Source organism: Poecile atricapillus, chromosome 2 (assembly GCF_030490865.1).
Source record: "Poecile atricapillus isolate bPoeAtr1 chromosome 2, bPoeAtr1.hap1, whole genome shotgun sequence".
NCBI lineage: Eukaryota > Metazoa > Chordata > Aves > Passeriformes > Paridae > Poecile > Poecile atricapillus.
Genome location: NC_081250.1, coordinates 62265078 through 62282495, shown reverse-complemented (window position 1 = coordinate 62282495; position 17418 = coordinate 62265078). Strand labels below are relative to the sequence as shown.

Below are 17418 nucleotides of genomic sequence, written 5' to 3'. Positions count from 1 at the left end.
AGTTGTCCAGTCCTGGGCATTACTTGGTTAATAACTTCAAGCCCGGAAATCTCAGTCCAAAATTGCAGAGCGACAAGTTCTGTTTGAAACTGTTTGTCTGGTTTAGGGGTTACAGCAGCAGTGCTGCGCTGACGGTAGAACTAGATGATCTCAAAGGCCTCTTCCAGCCTTGACGGCCCCATGATCCCAGGATTTTATGGTTTTGTGACCGGGGAGTGTCCGTCCCAAACACATCGAGCCCGGACCGCCCTCGCAAGCACCGCCCCGCCGAAACGCGGCCCGCCCGCGCCGCTCTTCTCGCCGCGGCCGCTCTGTGAGCCGTAGAATCAATCGCCGTCGCTGGCGGCGTCACCTGCCGTGTTTGGCCGCGTCCCGGAGGCGGAAGCGGGACGGCGCCTGTGGCGGAAGTGAGCCACCGGGGCGGCGTGTGCTCGGCCATGGCATCCCAATAGTAGCGACGGCAGCAGCGGCAGCAGCGGTTTCCCTCCTTCCCCTCCCCTTTTCCGCCTTCGGGACCGGGTGGCGCGGCCATGGCCGGGGCCCAGGCGGCCGCGAGCGGCGGGGGGCGCGCGCTGCTGCTGCTGCTGCTGCGGCCGCGGCCGCGCGGCTCGGACGGCGCCTCACGGGACGGCCGCGCGCCCGCGTCCCCCGCGCGCCGCTGCCTCGGCGACTGGCGGTGCCCGCCCGCAGCGCCGCCGGGCCCCGGCGGAGGCGCCGTGTGGGGAAGGGGCGGCGGGAGCGGCGCGGGGAGCCGGCGGCACCGCGGGGAGCGGGGTGAGCCCGTGAGGATGGGACGTCCTGAGAGCACTGAGAGTTCGGGCACCGGGAATGGGGGAGGAAGGGAGGGTCTGCAGCGCACGTCCCATGCAGAGCAGCTGAGGGAGCGGGGGGTGTTTAACCTGGAGAAAAGGAGGCTCAGGGGGACCTTATCGCTCTCTACAACTACTGGAAGCGGGGGTAACAAAGTGCGGGCCGGCCTCTTCGCCGAGACAACCAGCTGGGAAGGATAAGAGGGCATAGCTGTGGCAGGAAAGGTTTGGGTCGGACATTAGGAAGAATTTCTTTACAGAAAAGGTGACTGGGCCGCCCAGGGAGGTGGTGGAGTCACCGTCCCTGGGGCTGTTTAAGGACGTGACGCTCAGTGCCGTGGTCTGGTTCACAACGTGGTGCTCGGTCAAAGGTTGGACTCGATGATCGCAAAGGTCTCTTCCAACCTAATTGATTCGCAGATTCTGCCTCTTGGCGCTTCACCTCATGCCCCACCTCACGTCCATTCTGTCAAGGTAGTTTATACACTACACATCCCAGTGGAGACAATGCACTGTCTTAGATTGGCTTTCAGTGTTGAAAGTATTTTCTGCAAAGCCAGTAAATGGCAAATTGTAAGAAATTACTTCTTGCCTAAATGACAAGTGATGAAAGTTCATTTCTTTAACAAAGAAGGGAGAGAATGTGCAGATTTAGCCCTCCAGCTTTGAAGTGCTCGCAGGTCCCACCTGCTGAGGTGATTCCAGTAAAGGAACAGATGCAGGACCCTGTGAATTGGAGGGATTTTTCCCAAAGCATTGGATTCCTGGAGAGCATCTTGTAAGGGCAGCAGTAGCGTAGTGTCCTGTTTTCCAGCTCTTATATATGGAACTTAGTGATCAGATGTCTTTTCACTTCCAAGCAAACTGTGGTAATCTCAACACAAACTATTTTGTCATAAGTGAAAAGCATTCCAGTTAGTAAGGAAACGCCTGGAAAGCAAACATGTTGATAAAAATATTCTTTCTTAAGAAATAACTTTGTTTTCGTTTCTCTCTCTTTTTTTTTTTTTTTTTTTTTTTTAAATTTCCCCAGATGTAAGCATCTCTGTGTCATCTTTACAAAGCAAAGAGAATATTTCCTTACTGGGAAATAGGAGGCTTTATTTTGACACTCATGCGCTGGTATGCCTCTTGGAAGAAAATGGTAATTTGTTTGAAACAAGTAGCTATTTTTAATGGCTTTAATGAGTTGTTTTTTTAGTTTACAAAGTTTGTTACTTAACATGCAGTGTTACACCTTGATTTTTATGGATTTTTGGGGGTCTTATCTATATACAAGGTAGGGACACATAGGGTTTTCTTCAGCTTCAAAAAGGAAACAGCTTATATAACTTTGTTTGGAATAATTTTTACCCTATTGGTAGTTTAAAATGCTAAGAAAAAATGAAATTTTAAGAACTGAGTTTTCAAGGCAGTGGTTTAAAATGTATTAATTTGATTCCTTCATACCAAGTATATTACACCTTGAATATGCACCAATTCGTTACAACTGGATGGCATATGGGCTACTTTGTATCCTAAAAGTGCAGCTTTTAGGATAGAGCGTAGAATACTCTATAAAATAGTATTATGCTAAAATATAGACAAGGGAATAGATTATTTTGGATTCAATGCTGAGATGGGAGAGGTACCCAAAGATGAAGCTCAATACAGCTGAAGTGACTTGTAACAGCTCTCCATTCCTAAAATGGAGAGATTCCTAGCCCCCTTCACCTGACAGGTGGTTTCTTCTTTTTCCATGTGCCAGGAACTTCTCAGGAAGCTCTCCAGCTCTTGTTTGGTATTCTGAGACACCAGTTTAATGAGCTGCTGGATCAGTTGAGTGAGCACAGGTCAGAGCGCCAGGAGGAGGGATAAGGGGAGAGGGAGCCTTTTAGAGTAGTAAACTTTTATATCAGCTCAGCTGCTGAAAGTGACTTGCTCTCAGCCTTGCTTGCTGATGCTTAGCTGCTGGTTAGTTTGTAATAACTGTGTTTTTGCAAGTGTTTCTTTTCATAATGATTAACACTTATTCGTGACATTTTAACTCCTACATTTTGAGGGTGGAAAAGATGAAGGTATTTTTAGGGACAGTGTTTTACTATAGTTTCCAGTATATTCAGTTCAAAAAGTTTCTAATAGGCACTCAGAAGCTGGTAGACCTAGAATCAGGACAGTTGGCTTTGTTTTTAGTTGCTGAGTTTTGTACATCTTCAGTGGCACTGAGTATAATTATTTTTTTATATGGTATAATGAAGTATCTGCTTTTCAGAGTCAGAATTCTTGTTTGCTCATGAAGGTAACCATGTGTGGGAGGCAACATTCCACAATTAGTCTGGAAAATTCCCTGTTTATCCTGCTGATGGTATAATAATGCTGTACTATGGAAGCAGTCATAGTCTGTACTGTGTCACAGACATAGGTTTGGGGTGGGGAAATTTGCAGGTACTATGTTCTTTTGTTAGTGCTGGATCAAGAGGTCTGTGTTTTGTTATCTTTCATAACTGGCATTTGTTGTAATTTGATGATGAGTTATCAGCAAGTGGCATTTCTGTAAACTGTCCAGATTTGGATCCCTCTCTGAATGTTGCTTTTTGTTTCGCTTAGGGTTCACTACTCAGCAGTCGGAGGTCATTGTATCTGCATTAGTGAAAATCATGAACACCAACCTGGATATGATTTACAAGGACATGGTCACCAAAGTACAGCAGGTTAGATCAGAGGCAATGGTGGGGTTAAAGTAAAAGAATGCCTTGTATGTCTGCTAATGAAATATGTGTTGCTATTTATTACTATTAGACACTGCATTTTAAAAGTTAGAAGGTGAAGAGCAAACATTCCTCTCTATCTATTGACTGGTTCATTTTGTCTTGAGTTTATCAGATAGTTACCAAAGTGTTATGGTGGAACTTGAGATTTTAGTACTGTGGGTTGGTGTGCAAACCACAAGTAGTCTTTTAGTTTCAACCTTACAGTAACATTACACAGAGTTACTGAAAAGGGTCTAGACGGGCATAAGAGGTATTCAAGGCATGGATTTGAATTTCTACACATATTCTTTTGCAGACTTGTAACAAGGAGGTACAGATCCCCTCAGTTCGTTACCACCTTATTATGTGGTACTTTTTTATTTATCTCTGTGTCTCACAGGGACATTTATGTTGTATTAGAATCGGGCTGAAGTGAGCCTGAGGTTCTCAGCCCCAGGTCACCTTCCTATCACAAGCTGTAACTTGTTTCATAGTAACCAGGCTGCTGTCTTGAGACATGAGAAAACAGCAGCTGCTCTCTTTGTAGCGTAACAGTCTTGGCAGAAGGGTGTCTCATTAAAAAGTGGGATACTGCAAAAGTGGATTTTGTGGCACTTTCCATCTAGGGAGCTTTCAAGTGAATCTTCTTAGCTTTTGGATTGTAGGCAAGCCTACAATTCTCCTCTTGTGCTGAATTTGTTCCACAGTCACTGAGGGAATGCAGTATTAAAGGGTCCTTTTCTCCCATGGTTAGTTGTATTTTACAACAAGCGGTCTCAGCCTCCTTCTGTGCCTACTTTTTTGAATGAAAGTTGTTCTGTGTTGAATTTAATGTTGCTACTGATGGTAGATATTTTCTGAGACTGTTAGATTTGACCCTCAAGTGATTTTCTGTCATTAAGATGCAATGTGTAGCTTTGTATGGCAGCTCAGGAACTATGTGGGCTATCAACACTGGGCCACATGATAAATTTGTACTTCCTTATAGTCTTTGATTGCACAAGGGCTTCTGCAGAAAGAGAACAAAGGATTAGAAGAAAGATTTGGAATCTGTGGTTGAGCTATTATCAAAATTCTACCTTGGTTAGATAGAACCTTAGGGAAAAACAGATTTACAAGTGTGTTTATGTATATGCCTGAAGAAGAGAAAGAATATGGAAGATTCTGGTCTCTGTTTGCTGAGTCCACTGAGGAAAAGAGAGAACAAGAGCAATCTGAAGATAGTGAGGAGTATGAAAAGAGGTGTCCATGCACCCTTTCTGTAGACTTTCTGTAGTATGTCCAGAACACTGGCCCGTTTTTTTCAGTCCTGTGATCAGGTAGCCTGGAGAGGCATCTTTAGATGCTACTTAGAAATAAAATGCTGCGAGGTAGAATCACATTTTCTGACAAAACTGAAGTTAGAGTGCTGTGTAAGATTTGTAGGGGTCTTAGTCCAGAACAAAAAGCAAGGGACTACTTATTAGAGGAAGATCTTTAGTAGAGAAGGCAGTTCCTATTTGCATATGTGGGTAGTGTAGGATCTAGAACAATGTCTACAGACTTTTCCCTCCTTTAAATTTGCAGAGAATTCTTGTTTGTCTTCTGTCAGTTCAATGTAATGGGCTGAGACCAGCAATTCAAAGCATCAGTGCGTGATTCTGAGTAGTGAGGCAGAGACTTCCTTGCAGGGAGGGGAAAAGAGGTAATTACAGAAGAGTATGGTTGAGCTGAGGAATTTTGGTCTGAAGGCCAGCTTTCTTCATTTGGCTCAGAGACAGCCTTCCCTAATGCCTTTGCTAGCTTAAGAATTTGATTACTTGAAAGTGAATCTTTCCTAGGCTAATAATTGAATTATTCTGATCTGTGTTAGCACTGCCAATTTTGTCAGACATTATCAACATTTGAGCCTAACTTGCTTATTTTGACACTGTCACTCTATCTTGCTTTCTGAAGCTTGGAACCTGAAATTGCTGAATTAAAAATTTCAGGGTACCAAAATCATCTTTCATATTTGTAGGCACAGATGAGGAAAAGGCATTATAGTTGTGATATGTTCTGAGATTCATCTTCCTTCTTTTAAAGGAAATTGCACTTCAGCAAATAATGTCCCATATTGGTGGTGTGAAAAAGGACATGATTATTTTGGAAAAAAGTGAATTTTCAGCACTTCGTTCAGAAAATGAGGTAAAAAATACTGTCTTGGAAAATGCTAGTTTAGAACCTGCTCTTTCCTTTCCCCTTTCCCCTTTCCCCTTTCCCCTTTCCCCTTTCCCCTTTCCCCTTTCCCCTTTCCCCTTTCCCCTTTCCCCTTTCCCCTTTCCCCTTTCCCCTTTCCCCTTTCCCCTTTCCCCTTTCCCCTTTCCCCTTTCCTCTTTCCTTTTCATGATGTAGAAAAGCATCTTGTACCCAAGGAGATGACTGGGCCTGGGATGTTTTGGCACCTATATTAATGACATTGTTGATGGAGCAGAGCAGAGGGCACCTTCAGCAAGTCTGCAGATGATCCAAAGCTGGCAACAGCAGCTGATACACCAGGTGGTTGTGTTACCATTCAGGGGGACATCAGCAAGCTGGGAAAATGGGATGAGAGGAATCACATGAAGTTGGAACAAATGGAAATGCCCAGTCATGCCCCTGGGGAATACCCTCAGGCACCAGGACAGGCTGAGGGTGACCAAATGGAAAGCAGCTTGGCAGGGAAGACCTGGTGGACACCTGGTGTACTGTGAACTAGTGATGAGCCCTTATGGCAAAAGCAGCCAGCAGCCTCCTGGGCTGTGTTAGGATGGCTGCCAGTGAGACACTGCAGATTTCTGCCTTGTGCTGTTGTTTGGAAGGGCACAGTACTGAGTGAACATGCATGTGCATTCATCTGTACACATACTGAGGACATAGAATAGTGCTTGGTTTGCCTGCCTTTTCATATTATGAATTACAGTCACTGTTACTGATCATGCAAATTCAGTAGATTTCTAGATTGTGTGGTTTTAAATACAGTAATAAAGTCTAAAATTCTTCTCCTTCTCTCACAGAAAATAAAACTTGAGCTCCAACAGATAAAGAAGCAAGTCATGGTAAGATACTGTATCAATATAATTAAAAATTAACACCTGTCTAATTAGCTGGAAAAAATAAGAAGTGTTACTTTCAGAATTTTATTTTCTAAGCTGTATTTAGTTGTTACCATATATGTGATACTGAAATTGCTGTTGACAGTACACTGGGCTGCAGCAATGGCACTTTGATGCATACCTCATTTATGGGCCCAGGAAACTATGACTAGAACAAGATGTGAACCAAAATATAGCTGAAGAGGTTTTTATGTCCTTAATTCAGATTCAGAAAGCAGCTGCCATGTCACAGTTAAGACTGAGTGAAGTTCTGCATTTAGGGCTGCCTGTTCATTAAAGATGCAGCATACATTTAAAATCACAGTACTTCCTAATTTTGATGGTTTGATTGTTTGATTTGGTGGTGATTTTGTTTCTTTTTTTCTCTGAAGAAAAACCAGAAAAACCTGTCCAGAATTTAAGAGTCTTTAAATGGCTTTTTAAGGCCACCAAGTTTGGAACCATTATGTTTGGTCCCATTTGTTTGGGAGCAAATAACCATTGCAAGAAAACAGGCTCTGTGTAGAAAGCTTACTCTTTTAAAATACATGTGGCATCTGATTTTTGAATTTTAACTTATTTTATGGTTTTGGTTGCATGTAAATGAGTTAGTGTAATCCACTGGTAGAGCATCAAATATCTGAGTCATCTTTTCTTAAAAGCTAGATGTCTTTATATTTTACTTTGAGCTGTAAATTCAATTCTCACAAGGGTGTGTTGTTATATGCTTGCTCATACAAAAAGACACAATGTAAAACTTCAAGGAAATTTTCTATTTTTTTATTTATTAAACTGTAATGTGTTCTGTTGAAATGACAACTAAAGATAAATCAATTAAAGTTAAAAATTCAAACACAGAATTGAGTTGGCATTGGCCTACTTGAGAAATGCTTACTTGGTTCTAGCAGTAGAATCTCCCAGAACATCAGCAATGTTTTGCTTCTCCCACATATTCATCTGATCAGCAGTTTGCCACATGACAGACTGTCAGCTGGCTGGAATTCCTGCCGGGCGGTTGCATTAAAATGGCAGCTGTCACCAGGAAAAGCAGGACTCACAGCTATTGATAAAGTCAAATGCAAGTGTGCAACTTAATTAATGGTAGTTTTAAAAAGTTAGATGTTTAAAAATGCAGTAAACATTTCCTGACTCTTAAGATGTCTATAGCTTTTTCTGAAAACCCTAGATGTAGTCTTTAGAAACATATTTTCTTTTGCATTGGAAGGTGAGAAACTGCTTTGAACATTATTTTGAGCATCAAGGTTGCTTTGTGGAAGGAAGCCAACTTAGAAGTATAGCCAGACATGGGTTGCTGGATATGAGAGAGATTTACAGGATATATGAAACATTCTCTGCATTTATAGAAGGATGTGCTCTCAGTTAAGTGTTGTTCTCAGGGTTAAAAGTAATTTTTAGTTTTTGATTTTGAGATTCAGTTTGAGCTATAGAACATCATACTTCCCAGGTGAAGAATACAAATACTGAAAATTTAGATACATTAATTGGAGAGCTCATATTCATGAGTTAAATAAAGGTACAATGTATTTGTCTAAGTATTTCTGCTTATGATAAAACATAAGATCTTGCTTGCTGCTTTATCAATTTTTCCTATTAGGATGAAATTACCAAAGTTCGTGCAGATAACAAGTTAAACCTAAACCTGGAGAAGAGCAGAGTAAAAGAACTGGTAAGTTTTGGTTACTTCTAGAAACATTTCAACACTGAGTATGCTCCAAATTTGGGTAAAAGCATCTTTCCCAAAGAGCATTTTCGTACTAACCTATAGTATCACTCAGCTTCAAGATGTTATTTATCCAAGTTACTTGTCCTTATGCTGGTATATACCAGCATATATATGCTTGTTTGAGTCTGTATGTCTTGCCTGTTTTAATCTTGTTTTAATATCAGGATTAACACATTACACTTAAATATTTTAGATATTTAATGTAATATGCTGACTAGTTGCCTAGAGGGTTTTCTATTTTATATCTCTTTCTCTGTTTACACACTTAATATTGTCCACACATTTTGTTGAATCATTGTTGAAGATGTTTCATTTTCCTGTATCTAGTTTGTCAGAAAATACCTATTGTGGAACTAGTTGTAAATTTTTTTTTAAATTTTTATTTGTTTATTGTAAGTTATCCTGATTAGTATTGGTTTTGAGCTCTGAAATACCTGGTAGATCTGAATTGATGTAATCTTAAATTAGGGTAATGTAGATATAAAATTAGAAGATTCACAAGTTTTTGCATTATGCATAGCACTCTTGAGTTCTGTTCTCATAGATTTATTTCTTTTCAGTAGCTTTTACGATCTCAATGAAATGGCATCTTCTAAATTGAAGGATCTTTTAATGACTTTTTCTAAATTATTATTATTATTATTATTATTATTATTATTATTATTATTATTATTATTATTATTATTATTATTATTATTATTAATTTCTCAGTCCCTTTCCCCAGGTATGTCATAAAGACGTAACACTTATGTTCAATCCAGGCAGTAAGAGCTATTCAAGTAGATATCATTGATCTTCTGTGTGTGCCCCTAGAAGTTTTTCACAGTGATTAGTTTAGGTAACAGCTGTGTTAGTGACTCAGTATAATGACTAATAGTCTGTTAGCCCATGGTAGATGCTTGAATAAAGTACAACTTGAGCAGGTAGACTTCTTGTTAAAAGGTTAATACTTCATGCTAATGTTTAAAAAAATTTCTTATGAAATGTAATCGTGTTTATGATAAGCTTTGCAATAATTTGGGCTTACAAAACTTATATGAAATGACTGCAGTGGTGATAAATTAGGCAGCAGTGTTTTCTTGTATATTAATGTAGGATCATGGAAACTGGACTTTGGTCTTTTGTGCAGAATACAATTTTATGCCTCCCAGGAAAGGCAAACTGTGCATGTCAACTTTCTCATAATAAAGTTGACCAACTTTGTAGTCTGTTGTGCAACTATAATTTCATAGTTTCTATGGAAACTGCTCTTTTTTTTCCCCATCCCCCCATCCCACCATTTAATTGCCAGCTCTGCAATGCGTGAATAGAAGAGGAAAAAGGGAGCTGAACAAGGAGCAGGTTGTAGCACATATGCTGAGCCGGGAGAAAGATGTAATCCAGTATTTTCTATAGTAGGCACAGCATTATTGTTATATTTACTTCAATTGTAATGTGACTAAGGACTGAATATCCAGCTTTCTGAGAAAAAAACCTAAGGATAATTGAAAATTACTGTGCATTCTTACTAAGTTACTTTTCAGAAAAAAATGTCCAAAGTTTTTTAGTTGTTTTAACTTGAAGCAATAAGTAAAAAAAGGTTCTTGTCCTTCAGTTTTATGTGGAATAAGTGCTGAAAGAGAATTTCTTACTTTGCCTACACTGATGTTGGCAGTCTTTAATGTTTCAAATTCTAAATGCTTTATATTTTCTTTTATATAGTTTATTATTTTATAGTCTCTTCTACTTTATTTCTCAGAGAATCCTACATTGCTTAGTGTACATCTCTTTATGTGATTTACATCTTCAGTGTACAGATGGGGTTAAAAAATTTGAAGTACAGTACAAAAACTTGTATATATTCCTGTGTTCGTGCATCACAGTGCCTCTAATCTTACTGATAAAAACGTCAAGTATCTGACAAAACTGATTTTTTCTTGCACTGTGAAAAATGTGAACTTAAGGGGAAATCTCTCTGTTAAATTTCAGAGTGGGAGGTTTAGCCTTGTCCTTCCTTCTTTTTTTTTATGCACCATGGTTATGTTGTTACAGACATGATGATGGCTTGCAGTAAAAGGCCAATTTCACTGTCTTAAACCTAAGAGTAAAATCCTTGAGTCTGACCTAGAGAGTTCTAAACACAGATTTTCTAAAACTTTAAGAAACATCCAGAAAGAAGTAGAATATAATTCATTCGGAAGATATGTATTTGGCTAACTGCATCTATTTCAAGTAAAGCAGATGAACTATTTCAGTCCATAAAATTATTTTAATTCTCATGGTTCTTTTGATAGTGATCAATTCCTCAGTGTAAGGTCCAATTCTCTTGCATTTCTACCGAAACATAATTTTGATTAGATTATTTTTATTCTGACATTTTGACATTTTCAAAAAGGGAGATTTATATAAAATGTCTGAATTTCTTTTTTTTATCGCTGTCTTCACTTTGCAGAATCAAGTGACTCCATTAATTGTAGACATGCTGTTATTTATGTAATTTTCGACATTTGTAGCAGCCTGCTGTCTTTTAACATCAACTTGAGATCAGTCAAAAGTCCAAACAGAGCTCTAGATCTTTAAGGAATGTTTTTCAGTGCTGAGGCATTTATGTAGATTAATCTGATTTTAATGTTAAAATTAAATAAGCTTCCAGAGTGAAGGAAAAGTAAGGTGACTTTCCACGTGGGAATGCCAATAGATAAGGTTATTGCTGTTTAACTCAGGATTCTGAGCTGTGTGCCTGATGACCTTAGTTCTCTTCACTGAAGGCTGGTGTTTTGTCAGTTGTCTATAAATAATTTAATTGCGCCAGTAGTGGGGCAGGAACCATTATAGGTGTCAAGGTAACTCAAGCCTGTTCATGAAGCAGGTAACCTGGTGTGCTATCCTTATTTTGGATATAACTTTTCCTTGAATCCAAATAGCCGTAACTTAAAAATAAGCCACAACTTCTGATGATCCACAAACAAAAGGCTTCACAGTCCATACAAATGTTCTGTTTTTAACAAATATACCATGAAATGACAGAGGTCAGAAAAATCAAATTGTGAGTGCATACAGTGCTAGCTAAACATTTTGTTGCTAGCTGAGTTTGATGTGATCTAAGAGTTTTTTCCCTTTCCTGAACTGATTGTTCAGTCTTGGTTATGCTTGCATGCTCAGTAGATTAGTCAGCTGTTCCAGAGTTACTGTTTAGAGTCATAGATCCTTGCTTTTCAGAAATGCAAATCTGCCAGTCTCTCTTTAGCTGCTTACTAATATATACAGTTTTTCTGGAAGATAAGTGTCTGAAGAACTTGTTACACTTCACATTTCTGAAGTGTGCTTTTCAAAAGGACAGCTACAGTACTGTCTCCCAAGTGCTGTCAGACAATAATCTTGTCCAGATTATGTATTTTTCCTAATTTAGAGGCAAGGAAACATGCTTGTAAGTGGGGGGGAAAAAAGGGAAAAATGTTTAAGGACAGTATCAAATTTAACTTTTTTTTCCTCTTCTAGTATTCACTTAATGAAAGAAAACTACTTGAAATGAGGACAGAAATAGTGGAATTGGTAAGAACTTAGTAGCTGATTATTACACGGCAAGTCTTTTTGTAATTGTGTTATAGACCTTGTATCCTTTTTGGACTTTGTGATGGCCTTATGCACTTTAACTTAAGTGTCTATAGAATTAAAAGGCTTTCATATATATTCTTAGAGCCTCTTTGTGTCAACAGAGCTGTTCAGGAGTCACTTTAAAACCTCATGCATGTAGCATTTTCTGTAGATAAAATTCCACTCACAATGTGAAATTAATTCTTTCCACCATGTTTAGAGAAACTCATTGCTAGACTGATTTGCCTTCATTGTAGAGGAGGTTTTTACCAAGAACTACTACTTCTCTTTGTTTCCTTTCTGTAGTTTAGGGAATTATCCCTAGGAAGTCATCTATCAGTAAATCATTAACTGATTCATAATGTTCTAATAGTGCTGATTTGAAGCTATCAGCAACTCAGCAGCTGTTGTTCTTAGTTTACAAGTTAGATTTTTCAGTCTCTTCTGAGTAATAATTCTATCCCAAATTTTTTTAGCAGAAGTCCTGTCTTCTGTCATAACCAAATTCTGAATTTGTAGCTGATTTTGTGGTAAAACTCATTGCAAGACAAAGACATGATTTTCTACAACAGAAGACCAATTCTCAGTTTTTCTAATGATCCATAAATCTCTCTGCTCCAGTATGATTTTGTCACAAGAGGCTTTTAGGCTTCTCAATAGCTCTTACAATTGAGCAGTGACTTTAGTCAGTGGGCTGAATGACAGATTGAAGTTAATATTTATGCTGTTAGATTGAGATAAGAAGGCATCCAGTTCTGCCAGTTTCTAGATTACTTGTTAAGGAACTTGTAATCACATAAATTTCCTGAGTTCACCGAATACTCAGTTCCTTGGATATAATCAGCTAAGAAGGAGCTTGTTCTCTTTGAATAAGGTCTGTATTAGTTCAGTTGGTTAGAGCATGATGCTAATAATGCCAAAGTTATGGACTCCATCTCTGTACAGACCCTTCACTGCAGAGTTGGAGTTATCCTTGTGGATCCTGTCTAACTCAGAATATCCTGTAACTTCTGTAAGAATGCAAATTAACATCCATTTAAGGAGGAAGCAAAAATACAACTTGAAGGGATGGGTTAAATTTCTAGATAAACTAGGAAATGTTCAAATTGCATTATTTTGTTGCTTTGCTTTTTAGCACGCACAACAAGACCGAGCTCTGACCCAAACAGACAGAAAAATAGATACAGAAGTTGCGGATCTGAAAACAATGCTCGAATCACACAAACTTGATAACATTAAATACTTAGCAGGTAAGGAATCTGGTGGTTGTCTCTGATGGTGAAACTGCCAAACATTTTACAGTGTTTGGCAAACTCGACTGTAGAGACTGTATTTATAAAGGCCCTGATTAAAAAAAACAAAACAACAAAAACAATCCAAGAAACAAACTTGAAATAGTCTTAGGCAAGATTAGCAGCCTTATTTCTGTACTTAACCCAGAATAAGTTTCCTATGATTCACAGCTTTACTTTGCATGGGCTTTTTTCAGGTTTTTGTCCTTCTTTATACTGTTAATAATAATGTGTGTAAGAAATCTAAAAGACTGCCTGTTAACAAGGACGAAAAAGTTCTGTGCCTGACTTAATTTACCTAAGCAGCCTCCTGCGTGCATTACTAGCATTTCTTCATCCATTTGATGGAGATCTGTGTTCAAAAAAGGAACGTTTCAGTTTTTCTGTCTGTTTAAGGCAACATATTCTTTAAACTTCCATATTTACACAAGTGCTTGGAGAAGATACTATATATGTGTGCCTCTGTTATTGCCCTAGGTAATTGTAACATTTTGACATTTTATTGCTGAGTGTGAAGTATTAATAAATGAGGTTTTCAGTCCAAAATAATTCTGATTTAGATTTTCTGATGATTTTTTCACAGCTTTGTCAAAAATACGATTGCATAAGCCTATATAATTATTAATTATTGCATAAGCCAATATAATAGTGCTGTATTTCAGACATACCATTTACAGAGAACCAATAAAATGGAAAATAAAAGGTGCTTTACTAAAATGAGAGGAAATTCTTTTCCATAGCATTCCTACTGAAAAACAAGTTGAACTCTACATGGAGGAAAAAATAATTTAAAATAATATGCATTGTGTTTGAAGTGCTCCTGTTTGCAAACAAAGGCAAAAATATTTTGTGTGTATGTCTTGAAATAAAAATTTGATTTCATTTAAGAAGAAATTTTAAAAATATTAAGCTGATAAGCCTTGTTAAAAATTACTTTCATTCGTTTGCTAAATACTTGACTATTTTATTATTCCCATTATTTATTTCCTCGTTTTATATCTGTAACTTATTATATTGATCTTTTTGGAATGAAAAGCAAGTAAGGGTTTCTTTCTGCCTTTTGATAGTTTTCCAGCATTTTTTTTTTCTCTTCTTCTTATTTGTCATTTTTATACTCTTCCTACCTTGAAATGGCTTGTTGTAAATGAAAAACTTAATCTCTCACATGGGGGTGGGGAAGTCATTGGACTTCTAGTGTTGTAGCAAGATGTGTACATAGCTTTCTGAAGAGATGTTTTGAAAGCTATTGATTTAATGTTGTTTAATGTCAATATTAATGCCATTTTCCTCCCCATCTTTATTTTCTTTCAGGTTCAGTATTTACATGCCTTACTGTAGCACTGGGATTTTATCGTTTATGGATATAACAAATCACGAATTTAAACGGACTTCTTTGCCTGAGTTTTGGGAAAAAAGAAGTTTTTAATCTTTCCCTGGGTTTTAACCAAATCTTGACTGTTTTATTTATTATTTATAAAGCAGACTTTGTTGAGAATGTAACCAAAGACGTGCCTAAAAACAAACTGTGCATATACCTTGCATACGTTGAACCTTACCTCTTGATGGAAGCACTTTTGCCATTTCCCTCTGTTCTGAGCTGCAGGGCACCTGCTGATGCCAAGTGTCCTGTATAGGCAAAGACTGGCATTCCTGACAATGGAGTGGGCCTGCATGCTGTAAAGAAAACCAGTGGAATTAAGTTCCATTGCCTGCTTAGACACATTGGCCAGACTCAGTTGTGTGTATTGGACTGAAGTATTTATTATTAGTGTAAAACTGAAGCTACGTGTTCTGTGGCTTGGAGGCACTCTTGTATAAGTGGAGTTTGTGCTAACTGAATCATGCTTACTTCTCTCTTTCTAACACTTGTTCATACAGTTACTATGATCAAATATTTGTTTGGCTATTTCTGTAACATAGCTATCAGCTTGTTTTCCAGATAGCTGCCCAATCAGTTGTGCTCATGAACGAATCTTTTGTAAAGATAGCAGTGTTTGCTGCTAGTTTTGTCTGTAAGGTATTTGTAGAGATTTTTGTGACTAACTTGCCTTTGGTACACATAAGTATCTGATACTCATTCCGTATGCTAATTGCTTACCTTACTACTGTAACTGGAAGCTGGAAACGCAGTGACATATGCTGGTTGTGTTAATTTGTGCTTAGGTAATACAAAGTGTCTCAGGTGCTGCCTTCTTGAAGAATGGGAATTGATGCTTCTAGAAAGGAAGGAGATTTTAAATGGTGGTTATGAAGCAGGCTCTTAAGCAAGAGAACTGCAGTACCAACAATCTTCTGGGGGTTTTATTGTTTCATTTCTTAAAAAATCATGTTGGTTCTTCAAATGTGGAACTCTAATAGTGATTATAATAATTGAAGCAGCAGTGGACACCTGTAAAGATGTTAGACCCACATGAATCAGGAAGTGCCACTGAAAGCAGTGAATAAAGATGTCCAGTGTATCCAGGTATCTGTCATTCTTCCAGTGATTAAATGACTGTTTTAGTAGCAGAGCTGCCATCTGTATTCTTTCACTGAAGGGAAATCTCCCTTTCCTGCTTGCTCTTAGGAGAAGGGCTCAGTTTATGCACTGGTAATAAATGCTGCTAGAGCACAGTAATGGCTTTGCTTAATGAAAGTAAAGCTTTTTGGCTACTTTGTGCCTATACTGTAATAACCATTTAACATTTTTGTGGTTGGAAGTGCCAACTTTGATCATGTGCAAGTTCAGAGGAAGAGATGGATGCCTGTAACAATACTATACTGGCCTGAAATAAAAGATTTTGAATATTTCATAGAATATGATGTGTTTTCATTATAAAAGCAACTTTTTGATTTTAAAATGGTCTCTTTGGTTGAAGGTAAGTCACTGTTTGCATAGCAAGTCTTTTCAGCTAAGAATTTGCAAAGTCAACAGCCCCTCCAAGACACTGCAGACAAATAGCGAAAGGAGAATTATTATTGTAGACTAAACAGCCCCTCTAAATTAATGAATTTATACTCAAGACCTTCACCTGTTGTTTAAAAAATTATTTTTATATTAAGTTACAGGATTTGACACCTCAAATTAGACAAGCAATAATTCAGTTTTTAGAATGACTTTGCTGTTGGTCTTATCTTCCCAAGGCAGATGGTTCTATATATGTCCATGGAATCAGTACATGTTGTCCTGCAGGCTTGTGAATCTGACAAATAGTTGCTAAAATAAGTATTTAAGACTAATTTTAAACATAGGGTCTATCTAGCTAAAAACAGATACTGTGCAAATAAATTTCTATTTAGGGCAGGTGGAAGGAGGAAGTGAAAGATTATAGAGCACCAGCATCTTGGAGTTACCGAAGTGTCAGCAAACCAGCACTTCTTGGTGAGCATTTAAGCAAGGAATAAAGTCCATGTGTCATTCAGGAAAAATGCACTATAAATAGAACCTAATTATTATATCCTCATCCATAAAGTCTTCAAGTGTTGTGTAGAGAGCTTGTTACTCTCAATCTGTGTGCATAGACACAAAATCTTCTCTCATTTGCTCTTTTTAACACTGTCTCATTATATATACCACATGTATTTATTGCCTTTCCAAAAATTTAGAAAATCCCTCCATGTATTTCCAAACACAAATCTAACAAAGATATTTAAACTCAAGGAATGAGCATTTTGGTACAGGCAAGAATCTGTTACAGAATTACAGATTGGTTTGGGTTGGAAGGGACCTTAAAGATCATCTTGTTCCAGCTCCCCTGCTATTGACAGGGACAGCTTTCATACATCAGGTTGCTCAAAGCCCCATCCAACCTGGCCTTGAACAGCCAGCGATGGGGGCATCTGCATCTTCTCTAAAATGAAAAAAATAAAGAAGAAAAGAAAAAAAATCCAGAAATGTTAGATATCTCACACTTTCTCTTTAAGATGACTTGCCAGCTGAAGCTGAGCTCCAGCCTTAATTTGCTTTCAAGAAAAGTCCATTTCTATTGTGAGCATGTAAGGGTCTGTTTATACTAACACTAGTTGTGAGTTTTTCCCATAAATTTCCCCATTTACATAGGAAAGATAGAAGGTTCTTTAAGATTTTTTTCTGGAGAAGGAAATTGAGAAGCATTCCATTTGCTGGAAAGCCCAAAGCACCAAAACTTCTTTGTGTTTTGCAGAACACATTCAGATTCAGAGTTCTTACAAAACTGTATT

The 17418-nt window shown here is 38.3% G+C and overlaps 1 protein-coding gene across 1 annotated transcript; it reads left to right on the top strand.

The window, feature by feature from the left end:
- Positions 1–358: 358 nt before the first annotated feature.
- On the top strand, positions 359–16036 carry MCUR1 (mitochondrial calcium uniporter regulator 1). The gene is made up of 9 exons (XM_058832701.1): positions 359–774; positions 1843–1953; positions 3396–3499; positions 5603–5704; positions 6553–6594; positions 8246–8317; positions 11852–11905; positions 13083–13197; positions 14551–16036. Exons 1-9 carry the CDS (start codon positions 531–533, stop codon positions 14604–14606), a joined length of 900 nt encoding a protein of 299 aa, XP_058688684.1. The 5' UTR covers positions 359–530; the 3' UTR covers positions 14607–16036.
- Positions 16037–17418: the final 1382 nt, after the last annotated feature.